The sequence below is a fragment of the Bos taurus genome, chromosome 4, assembly GCF_002263795.3.
Source record: "Bos taurus isolate L1 Dominette 01449 registration number 42190680 breed Hereford chromosome 4, ARS-UCD2.0, whole genome shotgun sequence".
Classification (NCBI taxonomy): Eukaryota; Metazoa; Chordata; class Mammalia; order Artiodactyla; family Bovidae; genus Bos; species Bos taurus.
Window position 1 is genome coordinate 43259500 of NC_037331.1, and position 23619 is coordinate 43283118.

The 23619-nt window shown below is 42.5% G+C and overlaps 2 protein-coding genes across 38 annotated transcripts in view; one reads left to right on the forward strand and one right to left on the reverse strand.

Annotated features, from left to right (window-relative positions):
• MAGI2 (membrane associated guanylate kinase, WW and PDZ domain containing 2) overlaps positions 1–3443 on the forward strand; it is a 1467480-nt gene extending 1464037 nt beyond the window's left edge. For 11 of the 14 annotated variants that reach the window (XM_059886037.1, XM_059886041.1, XM_059886040.1 and 8 more), the window contains one exon: positions 595–3443. In XM_059886037.1, the coding sequence (XP_059742020.1) occupies positions 595–1244 (650 nt within the window). In that variant the 3' untranslated portion in view covers positions 1245–3443. The remainder of the gene's footprint in view (positions 1–594) is intronic. The other 3 variants (XM_059886047.1, XM_059886048.1, XM_059886050.1) reach the window with 1 other exon arrangement.
• PHTF2 (putative homeodomain transcription factor 2) overlaps positions 1–23619 on the reverse strand; it is a 202469-nt gene that overhangs the window by 12166 nt on the left and 166684 nt on the right. For 16 of the 24 annotated variants that reach the window (XR_009494148.1, XR_009494147.1, XR_009494146.1 and 13 more), the window contains 5 exons: positions 8119–19620; positions 5930–5974; positions 5070–5210; positions 1267–2841; positions 5–171 (listed from right to left, as the gene is read on the reverse strand). The gene's annotated coding sequence lies outside the window, so the exon portion shown is untranslated. Of the gene's footprint in view, positions 1–4; positions 172–1266; positions 2842–5069; positions 5211–5929; positions 5975–7860; positions 19621–23619 lie in introns of all 24 variants that reach the window. The other 8 variants (XR_009494138.1, XR_009494133.1, XR_009494135.1 and 5 more) reach the window with 8 other exon arrangements.

Sequence of the window (23619 nt, forward strand, 5' to 3'; positions counted from 1 at the left end):
GAACCTTTTTAGGTGTCTTTATCCAAATTCTCTGTCTGGCGGTCGCTAAGAAATATGTCTTGAGTGACACTGAACTGCTGAGAAAGTCACTCCCCCAACTTCTTCCAGAGAATGCAGGCCAGTATTTCTCAAAGGCTGGTTCTCCAATCACTTTCTGAATTACCTGGATGCCTGTTAAAAATGCAGAGGACTTCCGTAGCCCTATCCTACTGGAAGCTCTGGGTCTGACCATCAAAGAATCTGCATTTTTCACGGCTGCCCTAGGTGATTTATGTTCAGCCAAGTCAGATTTCCACACAGGACTGACTGTCAGACCTGATGACACCCCAGGAAGTTAGAAGAGGCCAGGGCAAAGGGATGGATTAGGCCTGGGCTTTGTAACAACCTTCCTGACCCAGCAAGGAGGGAAGGGGTGAGGTAGAGGATGGGAGGTCAGCTGCCCTCTTGGCAGTGGGGGTGGGGGTGGCAGTGGCTTGGGGCGTCGAGAGCAGGGGGTCCCCGGCCACCTGCTCTCATTCCCAATGTGGAGGGAGGTGGCGAGAGGTGGAAAGCCTGTGCGGCCGGGCCCTAATGCCTGCGCTTCCTGCCCCACAGACGAACCCGGCTCCTGGAGTGCTCCCGCTGCCGCCTCCCCAGGTCTGCCGGAAGTAGGCGTCTCCCTGGAGGACGTCCTCTCTCCATTCTCTCCATCACATCCAGCCCCACCCTCCGACCCTTCCCACCAGACAAACCCAGACCCAACTTGGGATATCAAAAGGGAACACGACGTTAGGAAACCAAAGGAGCTTTCAGCCGGCAGCCAGAAGAAGCAGCGCCTTGGGGAGCAGAGCGAGCGCTCAGCCAGCCCGCAAAGGGCCGTGCAACCAGGGCTCGAGGAGGCGCCTGGCGGCCAGGGGCAGCCTGAGGCCGGCAGGCCCTCCTCGGAGACCAGAGCGCCTGGGCCCGCACTGGCCGAAGCGGCGCGGGCTGGCAACAAGGAGGGGCTGCAGGCCCCGGTGGGCTCCGAGCTCGGCCGGCACGGAGGCCCCGGCGCGGCACCTGCGTTCGTGGGCCCGGGCCGCGGCGGGGGCGCACGGGAGGTCGAGGGCCGGGCCGGGGCGCGGGCGGGGTCCAGGCAGGGCTCGCGGCCCCCCGGGGGCGCCCCTGCGCGCAAGGCCGCCGTGGCGCCCGGGCCGTGGAAGGTGCCGGGCTCCGACAAGCTGCCGGGCGTCCTCAAACCCGGCGCCTCAGCCCCGGGGAGATGAGCCCGCCGCCCCGCCTCAATACCTGCAGGCCGTTCTTAGGTTCCGTCTCTCGGCGTTTTAATTTATTTCCACTGTCACACGCGTAAATCCACGAGGCACCAAGGCTTGGGAGCACCAACATGAAGCCCCACGTGTCCAATAAGCATAGTCCGGACGGTGTCCACAGTGCAGACCTAACTGATCCTAAAGCCCCTGTTACACAGTGGGGGCTTTGGCAGCTACGGAAGAACCAAAATAACATGAAGAACATCACAGAGAATGCAGTGTAGCTTTAGTTAAAAAAAGAAAAGAAAAAAAAATTCCCCCACTGCATGAAGGATTTGGATGTCATCCAAACTTTGTTTCAAGAAACTGGACAAGTTAAGAGCAATCACAAACTGGAATATCGCCTTAAAAATCAAACTGCACGGAGCAAGCTGAAACTGAGACAAGATTATATCTTTTAATTGATCTGAAGAGTTGTAAATAAATTGTTCTCGACATATCTAGACAGGGGTTAAAAGGTTTCTTTGAAACATTCGGAACTGTTCGCCCATGACCTGTTTCCACGGCTCGCTCGTGGCACCCATCACCAGTCTTAGAAGCAGTGTTCCCTGCACACTTGCAGGGTGAGTTAGAAACCTAGTGAATTCACTGGTGTGCTGCCATTTGTACTGCCATTTCTGTAATCACGTTTCTGTACATTTTCAGTGGTAGAAAAAAAGGTTTTAAAAATTGTATTCTAGGGAGCAGTTTGCCATAAGTCAGAATTTTGCAGTTTAGCTCATAGATCTTAATCAGTTTTCATCTACAATACAAATTTTATAATTGAAGGACCACAATTTGTTAAATTGAGATTGGCATTGCTGCAGTTCCTTTATGAGAAGGCTTTCCTCTCGTCTCAGGCTCAGAGATAGGAGTTTCTTTGACAGCATTGTTATATTTCTATCATTTTGTTGTCTTTTTAAGAATCCTCTTTCCATTACATTTTCACCTTGACAGAGCAAAGTATTCCTCCTATATTTTCTCAGATTACAATGAATCTCTTATATTAAAAAATCATTATTATAGTCCATTTATTTTCATTAAAGAACACAGATCTTTTTAGCATTCCTTTCTGCTTACCTTTCTTATTATTTCTCCTTTTATTTCTATTTGGTTTGCTTTTTTGTCTAGATGTTTAGTTTCCTTGCCCATGGTTGATAACCTAGTAAAATTTCAAGGCTTGCCTTTCTTCTCTATTTTAATTTTTAATCTTTACCTTCAGTTAATTATCCATGCATTCTTATTTGTAGCTACACATACTAAAAGGCAAATGTTTCAGAGGGCAGTTTCTCTTTAATGGGACCTGAAATAATGAGGCTTCCCATACTCTGCCCCTCACAGGAGTTCAAATGCAAATAAGCCTTACCTCCCCTACTCAGAAAGTCAAACAGGGAGATCAGGTCCATCACAAGAGGGCACATGTAAACAGCTTCCTTGGGTTGCCTCTTTCCCTCTCTTTGTAAGTGCAGTATCCTGAGCACCAGCTGTTTAATTCCCATCAGGCAGAGGTATAGTTTAGTTGTTTGACAAGAGGACAATGTAGTTGAAAGCCTCAAGTGAAGAGTCTTGCAGCCTGTAAAAGCAATTTCCAAAAAATGAAACTTAGTCATCATAAACTAAAGCACAAACACATGTAGCAGTTTACAGTACTTTTGGTTTAATCTCAATTAGTCTTTCTCCCCTGGACTAGAAATCCAGTCTATTTTGCCATTAAGTTATTGAATCTGGTTTTGGACAATGCTTCTGTAGTGTAGCTGCACGTCCGGGTACTGTATCCTCTGACCTTTATTTTCCATATGTTACAAAAGGATAAAAAAAAATTTGAGATTACGCTTGCATAAACTCTAATTTGCACAGTTCACAGCTACTACTTGTGCAGTAATTGCTTTATGCGGCTGTAATCCATAACCTGTGAAGACAGCACATCATCTAAACCCCATTCCAAATAATATTTCTGTGTAGTGTTAGCTGTGAATTTACCCTGTACAGCTGTATCTCTATAAATATAATTACATGTATTAATAGTCACAGAAAGACTGTAAGTGAGCAACTATTTTTATGAAACGCACCACTATGGATAAATTAACTTTTACAGAAATCTTGTTTACTGTATGATATTCTAAAACACTGTCAAATAAAATATATATCCAAAAATATTTTCTTTTTCCAACTATATAGGCTGTGTGTTGTCAACTGAAAAAAAAAAAAAAAACAAAATTCACAGCATGAGAGCTGTGAGTTAAGTCTTATTCGGGGCAAAATGAGGACTATAGCCCAGAAGACAGCATTTCAGAGAAACTGAGAAACTGCCTCAGAGAGGTGGGGAGCGGTCAGTATTAGGTATGACTATAGTGAAGGGGTGGGATGTGCAGTCACGCGCACATTCTGGTGGAGGCCTGCTGCTAGTCATGAGGAGTAGATGTCCCCTTTAATGATTTTAGTGCTTTTCTAGGTATGAGGAGATGCAAGCACTGAGCTCGTAATATCTCCAGAGAACATCTGACTATCCAAAGGCCTGTTCTGCCAGAGCACAGAGTGCCCCATTCCTGACCTCCACCCTAACCTCAGTTCAGGAGGCATTGAAGGTCAGTGACTACAGTGGCAAGTGACCTTATCTGTGTAGAGGCAGATGACACGTGCCCATTTTTAGTTGGCAGGGTTCCCTAGTGGTCATAAATGTGTGGACTGCGAGGCATTTTGTGACTATTTTGGCCCATGGTGCTAGGGATCCCTAGGTCAGGTGAGGATTTCATTGTTAGGCCACTCAGTGTGCTATTACTGGACTAGGCCTTATTAACAGTAGTCAAAAGTCTCTGGACAATACCAGTCTTACTCGTCTATCATGGTCCCAGAAAAAAAATTCCCTCTTATTGCTTCTTCCCATATCTAGAGTTATACTATTAAAATCATTTATCTCATACATATGTATTTTATATATATATTTAGAGGAGAACTATAAATGTGGTCAAGTGCTTCCAATCATCATTTTATCAGAGGTTCAGTCACACATTTGACAATGCAAGAAACAATTTTGTAAAACAGGCAATATACAAATAATGTAACTACCAGTATTGGTAAGGAGCAGCCCAGTACATCCCCAGGCTGTCTTAGTCTGTTCCCCAATCCTGGCACTGTCCGTAAGGTGCCCAGCCCAACTTCCTGCTGGTCCTAGGCTGGCTATCCTTGTGCGTGTGTGTGCTCAGCTGTATCCTTTTTGTGGCCCCATGGCCTGTATGTAGCCTGCCAGCGTTATCCCATCAAGAATCCTGGAGTGGGTTGCGATTTCCTCCTCCAGGTGGACTGTTTACCACTTTTGCCACCTGGGAAGCTCTGGCTATCCACAGTATGGTTTAATTGTACCCAACATAAGGGAGTCTTTAAACTTAAATGGATATAGCCTAGTGTTAACCACATAGTCTCAAAATTGTGGGAAGCTGTATTCTTTGGCTAAAATTTTTTTGTCTGTTGCTCTGACTGAACTTGGAAATGTCTATTTATGGCCAGGGTCAGAGCAGTCCAGGTGAAGGGATAGCAACTAACAATAGTGTCCAGAACAGAACTATACTTTCTTTCTTTCTTTTAGAATAAATTTCCTAAGAGCCAACCAAAAGGAGAGGAGAAATCCAAGGTAACACAGAAATACTAGACACAGGTAATTGGTCACAAACCCAATAACTGGATTGAATTTTAAAACTAGCACAGGATCATGCCCATGATAGAAAAACATCTGATTCGAGTGTACAAAAAGGTCCAAGAAGTCAAGAAAACACAATAAATGATCTTATGGGTCAGGTCCAGCACCTTCAGTCAGCTGTCTACTTCGGATGTTGTCTTTTTCTCATCCTGGTCTGAGTGCAGTTTCTCCTCTGTTTGAGTGTCGTTTTAAGGTGAATTTGAGATCAGCAGTCCTCTCTGTAGACCAGGCCAGTGTAGGAGCCCTTTCTAAGTGGAAATATTAATCAAAGAGTCAATTTCTTTCAATTTTGCAGTGCATGAGCTAGTGTAGAGTACCTGATAAGGATCTTTCACCTAAGTGGGAGATGGTCCTTTAAAAGATGTCATTTCCAGTACACACAATACTGCTTGCAGGCTGTGGGATACCTGATCTTCCTCTAAAGATTATTAAGATAAGCTTCAGAAACAAACTTAGGGTGTCCTATTAATTATTCAATTAAACTTAATATAACAGCAAGGAATCATCTGAGAAGTGAGTCTTAGTAAATGCAGACCTCAACACAACTAGAATTTAGTACTCACTGAAAGAATCTTTTTCTAAAATTACTTACCAAATTCAGCCAAATTAAGTCTAATTTGTTTCCAAAGTAAGTCTGATTTCAATAAACTTGGCCTGATGATTTATATAAATATAGTTGATTGCATAGGCTTTTTTAAAAATAGCTTTGAGGGAACTTCTTTTATAAGGAGTCTCTGACTGAACCTGTAAAAGGCCTCTCAGAAATAGGAAAGTCATACCCAGGCTTATCACAGACTGTCTCACAGACTTAGGTGAATTCCTTTCCTTGAGACTCCTGTATCTGTTAGGAGGTGTCCTTCCTAATATATCAGACAAAGCTACTAGTGAACCTAAGCATTTCTAGTCTCTGGAGAGATCAGATAGGTGAGATAAATGTTTCAATTCAGTTTACAAAAGCATAATTTACCAAACGCAAGTCATAATCAGCTTGAGGAGGAGGGTTTCCTTGTATCTGGAAAACACAGATTAAAACCAGTTACTTTTCAGATAGAAACCATAAAAATTACAGCCAGAGTCATCAGTTCATTCACTCCTTTTGTTAATAGTTTTATGAACCCATTAGGTTTCCTTTCAGAATTCCTTCATTTCTTACCCAGTTCAGCATTATTGTCTGAAAGTCAGAAACCTATACTTGTCCTAATGTTCTTCCCATAAATCTTTTTGAAGAGGAAGCATTTTTGTAAAAGCATCAGAATAAAACCATAAATGTCAACAGTGACAAAAGACATATGGCACTTTTAAAATCTGACTACAATGCAACTGACAAAGAAATTTGGCTACTGCTATAACAAATAACACTTTAATAACCAGAATTATGACTGATAATTTTACCAGGAGTATCAGATTTTAAGAATTCCATGCAACTTCCGGAATATCTATGTTAATAACATTTCCCCTTATAACATAACCTAAGAAGATTTATTACTCATTTGACAATACTTCCCATGAAATTTAACATACCAAATGAACCTAATTAGTTTAATATCTTTCTCTGAAGTTTTCCAGGGGCCCTTTGAAGCATCCCCAAATTAGCTAGGGGTCAAAAGAACTTCATTAGAATTTGATTTTGGAAGTTTTGTTAAAAAAAAAATTATCAAACAGTTTTAAAACCCTTGGTCAGACAGGATCATAGGTCACTGCAGAATAACATTCCCTTAACAAAAGTGACTGAAACTCCAATATTTTGGCCACCTGATGCAAAGAGCCGACTCACTGGAAAAGACCCTAATGCTTGGAAAGATTGAGGGCAGGAGGACAAGGGGATGACAGAAGAAGAGGAGATAGCTGGACAGCATCACTGACTCAATGGACATAAGACTGAGCAAACTCCAGGAGATACTGAAGGACAGGGAAGCCTGGCATGCTACAGTCCATGGGATTGCAAAGAGTAGGGCACAACTTAGCAACTAAGGCAGGTACAGATCAGATCACTTAAAAGGTAAAGAAACTTAAAAATATGTTATCAAAGGCAGCTCAACATTTTAAGAAAAATGTCTCTTAGAAATAAAAACCAAATTCAAGTCTTGTACCAGCTTACTTTTAAAATTCATTTACTCCACTAAATTTAAACTTAGCCAGTTCTAACCATGCACAAAACTCTTTTGTTGGCAGTGTTAATTTGAAGGAAATAATTACCAGAAGTTGAGTTAATTTTTAAAAACTGCAGTTGTCTTAGATTTTTCAAAATATAAGTTTAATGCCCAAATAGGACTTCTTTGAAAGTTGACTCTAAATGCAGTAAAACTGCAAGGGAGAATAACTGCAGACTTTTTCCACCCTAGTAAGCAGAGTTTTCTCACAGACACTAGTTGGTATTTGCCTGTCAAGGGACCGCATCGCTCATGAATTGGTGCTATGTTTCTGTTGCTTGCTATGCTGATTGATACCAAACTTTTTTTTTTCCCAAAAAGGTAGGTATCAATCACCAGTAAATTCCATCGCATTTTTTTCTTTTAATTCTGGATTTTTTTCATGCAAAATCCAAGCTTATGCAGAAGCCAAGATCTAGTGAAAAACAGTGTAAAGGTACAAAATGAATGGCCAGATAAACTGTTTGCAACATAAAACAATACTTGCACTACAGAGGAGAGAGTTCTAGGAAGTAACAGGAATAGGATGATGACAACCGTGCCATCAAGATTACAATCCAAAGAAATAGTTCTCAACCCTAGTCAAGACTTCCCACTGATGTCAACAGGAGGCCTAAAATTTCCAACTGACCATTTTTACTCCAGTAGGGTTTTTCTTTTTAAAGATTTAAACCTACTGTATATCACTCAGAAAAGCGAAGACGCTAATACAAAGTGTGAAATCAAGCACACAAATTGAGATAATTACCATAAATGTATGTCGTGCTTTGTGGACTAACCAGAGAAAGGCCAAGTGCAAGTTGAAAAAAGCAAGATCTAGAAAACAATGAATTTAGTTTAAAAAATGAGGTGTCAATATTAATCATGCACAGCCAATTACATCTTAAAAGGAAAAAAGTCATTAGGACATCAAAAAGATCACAGATCAGAGACCAAAGGTATCAGGGCGGGGACAGAGCAGCACCAGGGCTGAGCAAGTGAGGAGCCTCAAAAGACAAGGCCTTACCATGAATCAAGTTTCCAAGGTCAGGCAGAAAATAAACATGAAGATGCCAAGGTGGGGACTGGGTGGACCAATAAGCACATCCCTCCTCTAAAGCTGTCATCTGTCACTGTGGAACTGTCTTTCAGTTCCTCATGAGAAGGGTTAGGGGGGTGGGGGGGAGAGAAGAAAACAAAAAAGAAATCAGCTTTTTATATGAAATTTATGGTTTTTAAAGTTTGACAAGTTTAATTCACATTTTTAAGAAACACTGAACAAGAAGATTCTTATCTTCTACCACAACTAACCACCTGCAGACCGAGTCTGGCCCACAGCCTACCAATCTGCAGCCTCTGTCTTGGAACAACAGCAAGGCTTTCAGCAGAGAACCCCTTGCTTTCATCAGGATCTGATTCCCCTTCCAAGCAGTGGATCATACACACCCCAGACCTGGTGAAGTGTGTGGCTGCTGGGGGCTACACGTGCCTGGCATAGCTTCAAGTGTGTACTCCAAGTGCAAGGCACTCTGCCAGACACCTGACCACTGTTCCTACAGTACAGGTGGGTTTGCTGTGAAGCTGGAGGAACTGAAGCGTGCATGAGCCCTCAAGCTCATGTGGAATTTTACATTTTCTTTCTTATTGAGTCTCTCCCAAACTGTGTAAGCTTGGGGCTCCCCCAGAATGAATCTGACCCTGCCCAACTGATATTATTTTTCAGGCCAAACTCACTGCAAAATCAAGTGACCTAACTGCTGAAGAAGTTGGACTAACAAGATTTCTTTTTCAGATAATCATAGCACCAGACGGGATGCCTACAAAATCTCCAGAGTGCTTTCCAAGTCTTAACACAGTAAGGGCACTATGTCCAATGATAGTGCATGATTCTGCATCATGTCAAGTTTATTTAGGGCACCAATTAAATGTGTAGAGATGATGGTTATGCTTACTGGTGGTAATAGAAGCTGCAGTGTGTAAACATTTGGGAATAAATGATGGAGCAACCATCTCGAATTACACTGACCTCTTGCTGGGCCACACTGGTGGCATATCACCCCGGCAGCACAGCGATCCAGGAAAGCTGAAGTCTGTCCACCGCCTGGGGGGAGGGTTGCTGGCAACCGCAGATGAGGGCCACATCTGTTTTAAAAGATTCTGAGAGTTTCGTTGGATCTTTTCTTCTGATGTAACGGTGTCTTGGAAAATGAGTTCACCTGGAAATCTTGTGAAGCAACAAAGTGACCTTTCTTCATTAAGTGGAAGGTAAATTTTCTAAAACCCTCACAAGGTGTATCTGTGTGAAAGAAGATGTGATCTCCACTGTGCCTTCCTCCTGGGTCAAATGCCTTCACGCCAAGAACACATAGTCCCTGGGGGTCACACAGAGACTTTCCAGGGTGCACACAGGCAGAGACCTATCTTACCTGGAATCCACTTCCAGAACTTCATCTTCCAATTTTATGCATTTCAAGGCCTGTGGTTTGCCCACTGCCCATTCCCACCTGCCCTACACAAGGACCCTTCACATTATGGAAGACGGACTTATCACACAACCTAAATTTGACTCTGTTCATCCCCCTAAAGTGTAAAACCTCTAGGGCATTAAAGTGACAACTGGAGAAGGCAGCCTTGGGGAGTCAGGAGAGCAAAGCAGAGAGCATCACTTACATGGGCAATGCCTTCCTTCAATTCAAGAGGCCCGGAGGGTTCCTATCTAAGAATCAGCACCCACGTTTATCTAAATTTTAAAATAAAGTCAGACTTTTTTTCTGATTGAATGTGTGGTTTGGCTGTTTGTCTGACTTGACCACAAGGACTAGCTTAGCCAGTTAGATTATATAGCAGGTATTTTCCATAAGTTAAATGAGTCAAATCTGCAACTACAAGGTTTAAATAAGATACATTTAAAGCATATATACAAAAATATATCCTTGGCAATATTTAAATTTGTGAAAAAAACATAGATGTCAACTTAAAAATGAAATTGGATCTAGAATTTTTATAAAATTATTTTACGGGCTACGTGAAACAAAAGGAGCATGAATTAAACCTACTTAACTCAGCTTAACAAACATTTTTGAATAGTGTTGAGTACCTACTAACTATAAAGCATTACAGATGCGTATAACGCAGCCCCTGTTCTCAAGCTGCCTATAATCTGGTTAGAAGATCAAGACAGTTAACACAGTGGGAATGTCTGTTTCTACAGAATGCAGAAATGGGTGGAGGCAGTTAGAAGTGACCCTGGACAAGGGGTGTATTAGTGGGCTTTGGAGGACGGGTAGGATTTCAAAAGGTAAGGGAGGGATAAGGCATAGAACAGCATGAGGGAAGTCAGAGTTAAGAAAGTTGGAGGTATGTTAGAGAAACAATGTATTGTTTATTTTGACTGAGACTGACAGAGACAGACAGAAGAATAACAGACGTAGGGGCAAGCAGATCACAAATGCTATTACGAGCAGTCGAGCGTCATTAGAGCTTTCTGAGAAAAGGTGAACTCAGCACTCAGCTCTGGGAGGAGGCCCTGGCAGCCCTGTCCAGGTGCAGTGGAGACAGGAGATGCGCTGGCAGGCACTGAAATCCTCCAGGTAAGAAATAAGGAGACCTGAGTACCTGTTAAGGGTGCCAAGAAATAGCCAGGGACTCTGACTCGAGCACAGAGTACATATACAATGACACCTACACATTTTTAAGTTGTTGCTCTTACCAGCTGAGAGACATGTAATGGTTTGCAGTGGTGCTCCGGAATTCTCATTCAGCAGATGTTTATCAGTGTCAGTCATGTGGCAGGTACTGTGCAGAGGGCTGAGACTACAACTTTAAACCAGACAGGCACGACCCACCTGTCAGAGATGTGCAGGCTTTACATATCAGGAAGCTAATTCCACAACTAGTTATGTTACTTGCAGTTGTAATAAGAGCTTCAAAGGAGAAGTGAAGGAGCCAGAGTGGGCAAGCAGGAGGCCTCATGAGGCCAGGAGGGGTATACCCAGGGCTTCTCCTAAGAAAACAGCCGGGGACTGGTTCAATGTGTGCAGATGTCACAACAGGAACAGCGTGGGGGGTCCAGGCCTCGGGGAGCAAGGTGACAACTTCCCCCAGTTTGACAGGATGGTCTTGGTTTCGAAACTGTTGAGTGGGCATCCAAGCAACACCCTCCCCACCTCGAGTCATGGGCAAACTGGAGCAGTTCGGCCACCTGAGAAGAAAAGGGCCTGGGGGCCAAGCTCCAAATCTGAGACCTGATGGCAGCCCGTCACCTGAGGGCAGAGGATATCAAAAACTGGCCTGTAGAAGGCTGGGGGGCCATGGGGTAGATTTCACAGGCCTAACAGGCCCCGGCCAGGATGTGGGCCTCCACACCAGGCAGCAGCAGGCACTGACGGATTTCACTGGAAGGACGACCTGACATGACGTGGGTCCCCCTACAGAACCCGGAGCTGGGGTGGGGCCCACCTTTATGCTTCCTGCCTCTCTTCCTTCCACTCCATCCTCTGCTGGAGGCTGCAGCCCTCACAGGCTGCTGACCCGGAACTCAGCCTCTCCCAGCCCCCAGTTGTGTTTCAACTCTTCCAAGAGCTTTCCTGGACAGGTATCTAATCAGTACACAGATTCACATTCTTATAATCTGCTCTCTTCTCCATCATCAAGGTATGAAAATTCACCTTGGATTTCTACAATTAATCTTCATGGTACCTAACACACAATAGGCGCTTGGTGAGTATTTAAACATCAGATAATTTAAAAAAAAAAAAAAAAACTGGTCTCATGTCTAAATCCACTATAGTTTCCCTTGAATAAAAATGGTTTGTAACATGGTAAGTGACCCTGACTAGTCAAAGTGGACAGTTTGCAATTCTTCTCAGGTTTGCTGCTATTTCTACACAATTCTGACAGAAGGGCTTGATGTTATCTGAATACCAGATGGGACGAAGGCTAGCTTCTGCCACCACCCAGGTGCTTTATCCAAAACCAGTATTATTTTCCCTTGACTTCCTCCTGTTCCTGCTCAGGCCCAGCTCTGTCCCAAAGCCAGCAGGCCTTGAGAAGACCCAGCTCTGGCTTTATTTCAGGAAGGTAAGGTCAGGACCATACCAACAGTGACAGGGCAGGCCTTCTTGTTCCAGCCTTTCTTCCTCAGAACCTGGGGAGAGATTTCCCACTAGCATCCTTGGCTGAATTCTAGCATGCTGGATCCAGCTGGTCAAAGTACCTCAGATGAACTTGGCCTCCCCACTGTGAATGTTCACTGCAAGGAGGCAAAAGGCTCCTGTGGCTTTTGACCTTGGAGCAGGTCTGGACTCCCTCTGCCTCTCTGCTCCAACTGCAACTCTTCCCAATAGCACACACACTCCGATACCACACACATCAGTATCCCATCTGCCTCCCTGCCCAGGCTTCTGTCACTGGGGTCAAGCAGCCTTTGAGTGACCACACTTTTGGCTGGGCTCCTCCAGCCAACCTCTGCCCTGCAACCTGCACCAGGGCCCTGGCACTCACCCGCTGGTCCCTTGCTTAAGAGACTCTACCTCAATTCCCTGCACTGAGACTTCTCAGGGTCAAAGACCCTCATGGTCTGCTCTCCACTAACCTCCCCGCCAGATGAGGCAGATCATTCACAACCCATCCCAAACATTTTCACTCTCTGTTTTTAATCCAAGTCAACAAATATAAAACCCAGATTTTTTTTTCCCCTTAACCACTATTGTCAATGAGCTAATGGATAAGGCTTTGGCAGGTTTTAAAATGGGCTTCCCTTGTGACTCAGCAGTAAATAATCTGCCTGCAATGAACGAGGCACAGGAGATGCGGGGTCGATCCCTGGGTCAGGAAGATCCCCTAAATGGCAACCAGTATTTTCCAGTATTGCTTGGAAAATTCCATGGACAGAGGAGCCTGGCAGGCTAGAGTCCATAGGGGTTGCAAAGAGTTGGACGTGACTGAGCATGCAGACACGCCCATACCTTTCTGCAAAGGCTTATTTCTCACTCAGGTAACAGATCAGGAGTTGCTGAGTAAAGGAGATTTTTCCTACTTAAGTGATTCAGAGACAGGTTCCTTTCATTTTATGGCTCCACTACAGAATAAAGGTCTAAGCACCAACAGCACTGCCATCTCCTGGAAACTTGTTAAAAATGCAAGATCTCAGACCCTGCCCTGGACCTACTGCACCTGCCCTGTGCTTTAAGATCTCCAGATACAGGTGACTCAAACACTCAGAAGTTTCAGAAGTCCTGCTCCAGAACCTCAGAGCCCTCTATATCCAGATAGCTGAAGGGGACAGAGGGCTTGCAAGTGAGCATTTCATTAAAAATCCCAGCCTGCAAATGACAGGTCACTCCCATTCCCAATCCATTGGTCAGAACTACTCACATGGGTACACTCGACACAAAGGACTGTGGGAAATGTAGTTCCTGACTGGACAGCTATCAGGCAGCTACCACGCCACACTATGGAACTAGGAGGACGGATTTTGGTAGACAGACATTTCTGACTCAGAGTACTTTTTGTATTTTTTTCCAAGAGTAGAAAGCAATGTCTTCCTCTCTCCTAGAAACTGTCTTGGAATAAAGTGACAGGGGAATTTCCCCAGCTTTCTTTTGGGTTTTTTTAATGGATTTTTGTGGTAAGAATACTTAGATCTACTTCCAACAAGTTTTAAGTAAACAATTCTGTATCATTAACTACAGTCACCATGCAGCCTCCAATGTGAAGGTGGCCCAGCCTGGTATTAAGTGGACCAATGTACTGAACAAGAAGATGCCCCCGCAAGGCTTCGTGTCTGTGAGAGTCTGTGAGCACACGTGGTTTACATCAGTGCTGCTTCCCTCCTCACCCTTAGCTCAGAGGGCAGCCCTGAGTGACCTTATCTTCTGAACACATCTAAGGTATCCAAGCAGGGGTCAGCAAACTTTTCCTATCAAGTGTCACATAATAAATATTATGAACTATGTAGGCCATTCTGTGACAGCTGCAATCACTCAGCTCTGCCATTCTAGCATAAAAGCAGCACAGACAAAATGTAAACTAATTCACGTTATGTAAACAGTATGGAGAACTGACTATAGTTCATGTTACAAACTTAACTGAGTATTTATTAAGCTACTTAATGCCTCTTGTCCAAAGTGTAAACTCTGTGAGGACAGAAACCATTTCTATCTCCTTCCTTATTATAATCCTTGAACACAGCACCATAAATGTCACATTTAAATGAAAGAATGAATAACTAAATGAATGTCATACATGGGGAAATTTTCAGATTGGAACAGATGTAGCAAATGCTCTGAGGTCCATCCTGGCCAAGGGCACTGCCCAGTCAGGGCTGCCATGCACCACAGGATCAGCATAAGGCCAGAGAAAGTCATCAGCAAGGTCATTAATCTTTGGCAATCTGGCCCAGAAGGGCCCTCCCAGAACAGGCTAGCCTGAGGCTTTCACCTTCTTGTCCAACACATCAGACCGTTCAGCACCAGGATGAACCACCCTCACAAAGGAAGCAAGGATTGCTGCTAATAGTGCATTGTCCACTTGAAATCTGCCAGGAGAAGATCTTAAGCATGCTCTCACCATGACACCTCCTTAGTGAGCAGGTGACCAAAGGGGAAGAAACACTGCTCTGACAACAAACACCAGGCCCCGCACCAGGGCACACACGACATGAGTGTGCAACAGAGAAACAAGCAGAACCCTTGAGAGTTCTCAAGAGAACCATGAGAGCCATGGAGAACCATGGAGCTACAGTAATCAAGACTGTGAGGTCCTGGCAAATATACGCAGATCAATGGAACAGATAAGAGCTCATAAACACAACCATACATAACCTAAATGGCAATTCAAAGAAGACAGAATAGTCTTTTCAAGAAATATATATATGTTCCTTGATGCAGGCCTCACACTGCACAGAATTTAACTCAAAATAGATCACAGACCTAAATGTAAAACCTTAAATCTGATAACTGGACATAAGTAAAAATTGGAAACATCTGCTATTCAAAAGACCCTATTTTTTTAAAAAAATGGGAAAAAAGAGAGTCAAAGACTGGTAGAAAATATCTGAAAAACAAAAATTTGATAAAGAAATTATATCCTAAATACATTTTTAAAAATTCTGAAAATTCAATAGCAATTCATCAAAGGCATGAAATATTTGTAAAGACATTTCATCAAAGAAGATATATAGAAGGCAAATAATTACATAAAAATAATGCCCAGCGTTATTAGTCACTAGGGAAATGCTACTTACAACCACAAGGAGACATCACTACATACCAACTAAAATGACTCAAATTTTAAAAGTGACATGCATTGGTAGTGGGAGTGCAAAACGAGACAACCACTTTGGAGAACAGTATGATAGTTTCTTATACAGTTAAAACGTGCTTGCCATCTGACTCTGAAATCCCACTCTGAGGCAACTATCCAAGTGAAATGAAAATCTGTGTTCACACAACAGCTAGTATGTGAATCTGAATAGTAGCTTTATTTCTTATTCATATAAAATTGGAAACAACCTGAAAGTGCCTAAACTTGTGACTGGATAAACACACGGAGGCACACGCACACACTGGACTGCTGCTCAGCAAAAAGGAGACTAGGGCATTCCCTAGCGGTCCAGTGGTTAGCGCTCTGTACGTCCACTGCAGGGGGCATTCTGCATGCTCCAATGGAGACCGAAGATCCCGCCTGCTGCAACCAGGACCCAGTGCAGCCAAACGAATACACATCTATAGCACAGGCTACATGATATATAGTTTCATTTACATGACGCCCTACAGACATAACTCTGAAGACAAAGCTAAAAGGCCAGAAAAGACAACAGTGGTGCCAAGGACTGCAGGTGAGGGCCATGCTGACCACAAAGGGGTCCCAGTGCACTCTGAGTGGGGAAACTGGTCTACATCTAGACGGTGACAGTCACGTGACTACACGTGTTTGTCAAAACTCACAGAACTATGTAGTCCATATCCTCAGGTTCCACATCCACAAATTCAACCAACCTCAGATCTCAGATTCAGGGGAAAATTTTTTTGACAAAGTTCTAAAACAACAAAACTTAAATTTGCAGCATCCCAGCAACTATTTACACAGTATTTACACTGTATTAGGTATTACAGGAAATCAGAGATGGTTAAAGTACATAAGAGGATTTGCGTAGATTATATGTAAATATAAGGAACCTCAGCATCCATGGATTTTGTTCTCTGCAGGCACGGTGTTCCTGTGGATCCTAAAAAAGGTGAATTTTACTGTATGTAAATTCAAAAAATTATATATGAATAGGATTTGTATTTAGACTTTTAGAAAGAAAATTAATCACTTATGAACCTGAATAAAATTCTACGACTGCAAATAAAACAAGTCAGACTCTCACTCTTCGGCTCACACTCAGCACCCACCACCCAATCTCCACATGCACACCTACCTGACTTCACTTCCTTTCACTCTCCCTGTCGCTTCACTCCAGCTACACTGGGTCCCTTGTTCTTCCTGAAATAGTTTCTTTTTCCTTTGCTCACGATGCTCTTCCTGTTGTTTTCTGCATGCCTTCCTCCCTCACTTCCCTCGGGGCCTTAGCACAAATGTCACATTCAGAGACCTCTTTCCTGATCTCTCCTTCTCTCTCTCTCAGTACTCCTCCTCCTTACTCTGTTTTATTTGTCTCCATAGCACTTCTCAGGCACCTTTTTTGCTTATTTGCATAAGAATATAAGCTTTATCTGCTGTCATCACTTTAGTCTCCTAGAACAGTTTCTGAAACATACTAAAGTGAAAGAAAGTGTTAGTCGCTCAATCATGTCCAACTCTTTGCGACCCCATGGACTGTAGCCCGCCAGGCTCCTCTGTCCATGGGATTCTCCAGGCAAGAATACTGGAGTGGACTGCCCTTCCCTTCTCCAGGGGATCTTCAAATGCTCCATAAATACCTGAGTTTTTTGTTTCTTGAAAGAAGCTTCTTTTTTTGAGGTATACTTGACATATAGTATTAAATTAGTTTTGGATGTTATAAACACTTGCTAAATGAACAAATAAATGAAAGACTGCATGCGCTGATGGGAGCAGGGATGGAAAGACACAGGGAGGGAGGGAGGGAGGGAGACAGAAAGAAAGGAATGGGTGGATTAGCTGGTGGAGATGACTGGATATCCTCAGAATTTGAATTCAAAACATGAAATGAGAATAAGCAACAACTGTAACAGTAAAAACAGAGATATGAACAACTGTTTTACAAAAAGATTAAACACTAAAATTAGCAGTCACAAATAATTGCAATCTCACAAATAATTAAAATCTCAGTCAGCATGGTCACAAATTTTAACACATGATAAGTAAATGTATCACAGTCTTCTAACTAGCAAGTCTAGCTGCCTGTCTTCCTTACTTCCCTCAGTTTCCCTACTAAAACCTCTTTTGACTGAGGTTCCCCACGCTCTTTCTGGGGGACTCGGGGATGGACTGTTTCCCCTGCTCAGGAAGAGCGCCCTCTGCAGGTTTCCATCGGCCGGAGTCACAAGAAGACGTGAGCACCCAGAGTGATGCTGCTCTACTACCAGCCTCAATGTTGTGTGACAACAGAATTTCCGTGTGTCCCCAGGAGACCCCTACAACTTCCTTCTTGCAGCATCAGGACAACTTGCCCCAACTCATCATGCCCCTTAACTCTGCTTTGGTTGGGTATCCTTTAACCCTCAAACCCTTATCCCACCCCTTTCTGACACTCCTTTTTCTGATCCCCTTCCCTGAAGCTCTTCCACAGAGCCCTTTGAAAATCATCAGCAAAATGTCCACAGCCTTCATTTCTTCTCTGAACTTTTCTGAATCTTTGTGGTCACTGGAACCTACCTTCCCCTTGGGACTCTGCTTCCCCTGCAGGCTCTCAGTGGTAGTTTTCTTTCCCACTTCTCTTGTTCTTTGAGGGTTAAGTGTCTTTCTTACATCTCATGTCACTTTCAGCACCTCTCCATCCTCCTCTATAAAATGTTTAGTCTTAAAACTCATGTCAACTGACTCAATAATTCATTTCTAATATATGAATTCATTGCTACAAATTTTCTTCTATGCCTTGCTTTTACTGCATTCCATAATTTTGATGTTATATTTTTATTTACTTGAAAATGTTCTTTAAAAAATTTTCGCATGATTTCATTTTGACCCATATGTTATTTAAAAGTGTGATGTTTAATCTCCAACGATTTTGAGATTTTTCAGCTTTATTTCTGTTACTGATTTCTAGTTTAATTCCATGTGGCTGAGAAGAGACTTTGTAGGATTTCTACTCTATTGAATTTGTTAAGGTATATTTATGACCCAGAATGTGTTTTAATCATCCATATGAGCATGAAGAGAACGAATATTCTGCTGTTCTGAGGTAGAGAACTGTATAAACGTGAACTAGATCCAGTTGATAACAGTGTTGTTCAATTCAACTATATCCTTACTGACTTCCTGCCAGCTGGATCTGACCTAGCTTAAACTCCATGGTCACTCACCATACTCCTCCCTTGCACCTTGCCCCTCTCTGCTCACTTACCTAAACCACAGCCCTGTTCAATCCAGTTTTCTGCATATATATTGCCTATCTCCACACATACTGACTGTGGTCAGTGAAAGACACCCCACCATGGTGAATGGTCTCTCCTTAAATTCATAAGCACTAAGATCAGGTGGGCCTTGATTGCTATCAAGTGAACAGACTGACACTCCCCATTCCCTGGAAGGATCCATTTCTAACCCCACTCTCATGGATGACTATTTCCTTTCTTTCTGCACTAGATTCCCCTTGCTTACTCATAAGTGATTCTCCAGCAATTCTTTTTCCCCTGCAGCATCCATTTGTCCCTCACTTTGATCTTTCTCATCAGCACACAGGATATTTTGTCTCAAAATGGCAGGCATGTTCCTCGAAAATTTGTATTTGTTTTTTTCCTCTTGGGAAGATGCTCTTCCCAAGAATAGTCACATGACTTTCTTCCTCTCCTCCCCAGGTCCTTCCCCAAATGGTAGCTCTCAGGAATGCCTTCTCTGGCCACCCTGTCTAAAACTGCAACCCCACTGGGTCTGGATATTCCCTAAGGTGACCTCCAATGAGCCACACCTAGAATCCCTCTCCCCTTGGGTGAGAGCAGAACCTGTTATTTGCTTCTAATGAAACAGAGCAAAGGTAATGGGGTGTCACCCCATATTTAGACTACATGATAAAAGACACCATCTTAGGAAACTAGAGAGACAGCTCTTCCTTGCTGACATGAAGAAGTCAGCTGCCATACAGTGAGAGGGCCAGTGGAAGCGGGAGGCCTCTAGGATCTGAAAGTGGGCTCCAGTGGAGAGCCATCAAAAAGCTGAGGCCTTCAGTTATACAACTGGAAGGAATTAAGTTCTGCCAACAACCTGAATGAGCTTGCAAGAAGATGATTCTCCAGTTAATTCTTCAAATGAGACTTCAGCCTAGGTGGCATGTTGATTGCAGTCCCGTAAGACACTGGGCAGAGGACCCAGTGAAGCCGTGTCCGGACTCTTCAAACCATAGAAACTGAAAGATAATAAACATATGCTGCTTTAACTGGCTAAGTTTGTAGTGATGTGTTATACAGAAAAATTGAGAATATATCCCCCAAATCCTCCCAAAGGAGGATTCACTTTTTTGCCCTGGCATTTATAACCATTTAACATTTTCTATTTCACTGATTTGTCTTGCTTATAGTCTGCCTCATCCTCTACTTTTGAATACAAGTTTCACTAAAATAGGGATTCCTGTCCATTTTTTCCCCCATCATTATATTCTCAGTGCCTGGCACACTCTCAGTAAATGTTTGTGGATGGAAGGAATACTGAATAGATGCTAACTCTTGTTACCTGAACAGAGGAATTCACTAAGCTCACATATATCTCAGAAAGGTAAAGGTATGAGAGGAAAGGTGCGTATTGTTTTAAACTTGTTAGGGAAATGTTTCAGCACTCTTTCAGAGCCACTGTGATGTGTCTAAGCAACAGCTTCTTACTAGCCTGGCTTGCTCCAATGGTAAATTACACATTCTGAGAGCAGCACTCTTCAAGACCTTTTGACTTGAATCACATTTAAAAATACATTTCACATTATGTCTCAGTACACACATATACCCACATAAATAATAGAAACAAAGCTTTCATAAGATAGTGCTTATCTTTATCACATGCTCTGATGGTTTCCCATTCTATTTCATCCTATTGCATTTCATTTTTTTAGAAACTAGGTAAGACCCACTGATAGGTCAGACAAACCCTCCAGGCAATTCTCTAGGAAGATCAATTTTCTCAGTTGTCAGGCATCTCCCGGGTGCAGACTACTACCAGTTATTCCTGGAGAACACAGGGAAGGCTCCTCTGTGAGGCCTGGACAGCAGAGGCATTGCCTCAGCAGCAGAAGAGCTGAGGGGCAGGGCTTGCAGCAAGTGAGCCTGGGCAGGGAACCAGAGCTTCTGGCTGCAGCAGAGCCACAGGATGGGCCTGGGGCTGATGCTCATCACCATGAGTTAAATAAGCGCTCATACATTTCAAAGATTCTAAAATATCATAATATTGTTACAACTAACCTTTAATCACAGTCATACATATCTCATCAGATGTCTAAATGGTCCCTAAGTCACTGCTATGTGGTGCTTGAATTTCTTGGTTATACAGTGTTTTTGAAAACCACCAAAACATTAGCTACTTCACATGGTTCCAAATAGCATAACCTGTGAACTACTGAAAAATTACGGTAAGGTACTTTCCATATTGCAAGATCTAATCAGTGAGCCCAGAAAAGCTCATGTTGATGAAGTGCCATTAAGTCATGGCATGAAATGCCACCTGTGGGTAAATCTAGGTGTAATTTGCCTTTTTGCAAGTAGTTTTCTATTTATTTGAATGTGAAATGAATCCCAAGGATGGGAGATGATAAAGATGCTGCCCCTTCAAAATTGATTTGATTTTAAATGTATTTGTCTTTTTTTTCTTAAAAAGCATGTGGTTCAAGAAAAAAAAATTTTTTTCAAATCCCTTAAGTTTTAGCTCAACAGTGCAACCAGAATGAGGAAAATGCCCCTGCCCCACCACTCTGCCTGAGGGTTGAAGTGGCAGGGTGAGGAAGGGGAGGTGCTCGAAGACAAAGAACTCAGAAATCAGCAGCAGGCAAAAGTTATCTCCAGTGCTTCTCTTTGCAGATCCTCTGCTTTTCAGCCCCCACTTTCCTCACCTTCCCTGTGGGTTGTGCCCCTGTTACTGCAATTCCTTTCTTTGGGTCAGATGGCTCATTTTTCTTCCCTTCTGTTTTCATTAAAACATCCCTGACCTGTCTCATTCCTGTAGGATAATTTCTAAGTTTAATGGATTTCTGTTAGGTAATATTTTTTTGTCACCATGAAGTAGCAACAGCCAAATCCACAATGTGGGAAGGACAAAAGACCCAGTTGTTCTACCACAGGAATAGCAAGGAGGGAGAAGCGGAGATAAGGTATGCAGGGGAGAAGGGAGGAGGAGCTGTTAGACTACATTAATAAGATTCAGTCTTGTTTCAAAGTACAGACAAGAGTTCAGTGAATCCCCAATTGCCCATCATCCAGCTTCAATATTTATCAGTATTTCGCTCTTTTTGCTTCAATTATTCACTTCAACAGATGTTTATTCCTTTGTTTTGTGGAGAATTTTAAAACAAGTCCCAGAGTTCTTATGATTTCATCCACAAATACTTCAATAGTGTATCTTACAGAAATGCAGTTTGGCAAGAAGTGTCCAGCCTTCAGAGAGGGGCTCTCCCAAAAGTATTCCTTTGACTCTAAGTGAGGGTTTGCTTTAAGGATATTATTGATATTTAGAAAAACACATTGTTCCTCTATACACAGCCTCAGAGTAAAATTCCTTCCAGACTTAGCCTAGGAGAATTGCCACAATTTCTGACCCAAACACTGAAAAATTGGTACACAATCAAATTTCCCTTTATATATTAATAAGATGTGCTGGGAAGCTTAGAGGCAAACCTGCAGCCCACCATGTCCCATGTCTGCCCTCCATAATATGAAATTTTCTGTTAGCATCATCTCCAGCTCTAGTGAGGCCCTCTCCTTGCTGTTCCTTTTATCTTTCTCATCTACTTCAAATCTTACCTTAGTGTATCTATATATGTCCCTGTAAGCAGAGGTGTGCTGGTGAATGCGCCACACCTGGTTCTTTGAAAACAATGTACATGTATATTACAAACGTGCTATAAAATATGTACAATACACAGTAAACAAATAATAGTAAAATACACAATATTTATTGTAAATTCCAAGCAGCCAATTGATTCTCATAGAATGCTTTTGTTCATTTTTGTCAAATCCTTTACCCACAGCCAATCTGTGGTTGCAATCAATAAATAAGAATAGTTTAGACATGAATGTTGGCTAATATTTCCATTTTAACAAGGAAGACAAAAGTGAAACAACAAAGATCTATGTCATGCATCAGAAATCCACTCACTCTTCCCCATATAAACAACTTTTTTGCTGAATTTGTTAACTGCTTCCAAACGCTGGGAGAGTATTTCCTCAACTTTTTGTGCTATTCAGAATGTAACTGCTGTGGATATGACACACTTTTAGTATTTACTTTGCACTGTTATTCTCTTCATCACTATATGAAATTTAGACAATCAATAAAGAAATAAATAAGAGTTGATTTGTATGTGTGTCCATTTCCCTGGTGTAAATACTCCCACCATGGCCCATTTCAAGATACTAACATGAAGCTGTCCAATGTGGATTTAGGAGGAGATGTGCAGTAGGACACCTTTCTGTAGCATTTTCACCATGCAGATACGATGGACATAAATAACCTCAACAGTATAAGTAACAGTGGAACATAATAAGAAAGTGATGAATTTGAGTATTTATTACATTTTTAATTATTTAATTGTAAGTTTATATAATTTAATTTTTAATGATGGCTGTGTTTAACAGACGGCTTGCAAGATTCTTAAAAGTTTAACAATAAATTTCTCATAAGCCAGTACAAGATGACTCCACCATACCACTATCTGTAGGCCACCTAAGATAATTTTGGAATTAGGTGGGGTACTAAAAATGAACAGATCAATACACATGTGGGGGTTGCTCTTCTGGTAAGGTTATAGATTGCAATTATGAAAATCCTCCCCTGAGAATACTAAATTCTGGATTAATAATAATAAACATACTCTTTAAAGTGCAGTTGAATTATTTACAATAGCCAAGAGATGGAAACATTTTAAGTGTTCATCAGTGGATGAATGGATAAAGCAGACATGGTATATATATGCAGTTGAGTATTATTCAGCCATTAAAAAGAAGTGGGATTTGCCTGGTAGTCTAGTGATGAACACTATGCACTTGCACGGCAGGGGACATAGGTTCTATCCTTGGTTAGGGAACCAAGATCCTGGCTGCTGCATGGCGTGGCTAAAAGAAAACAAGTAGGAAATTCTGTCAGTTTGTGACAATAAGGATGGACCTTGAAGGCATTATGCTAAGTAAAATCAGTCAGGCAGAAAAAGACA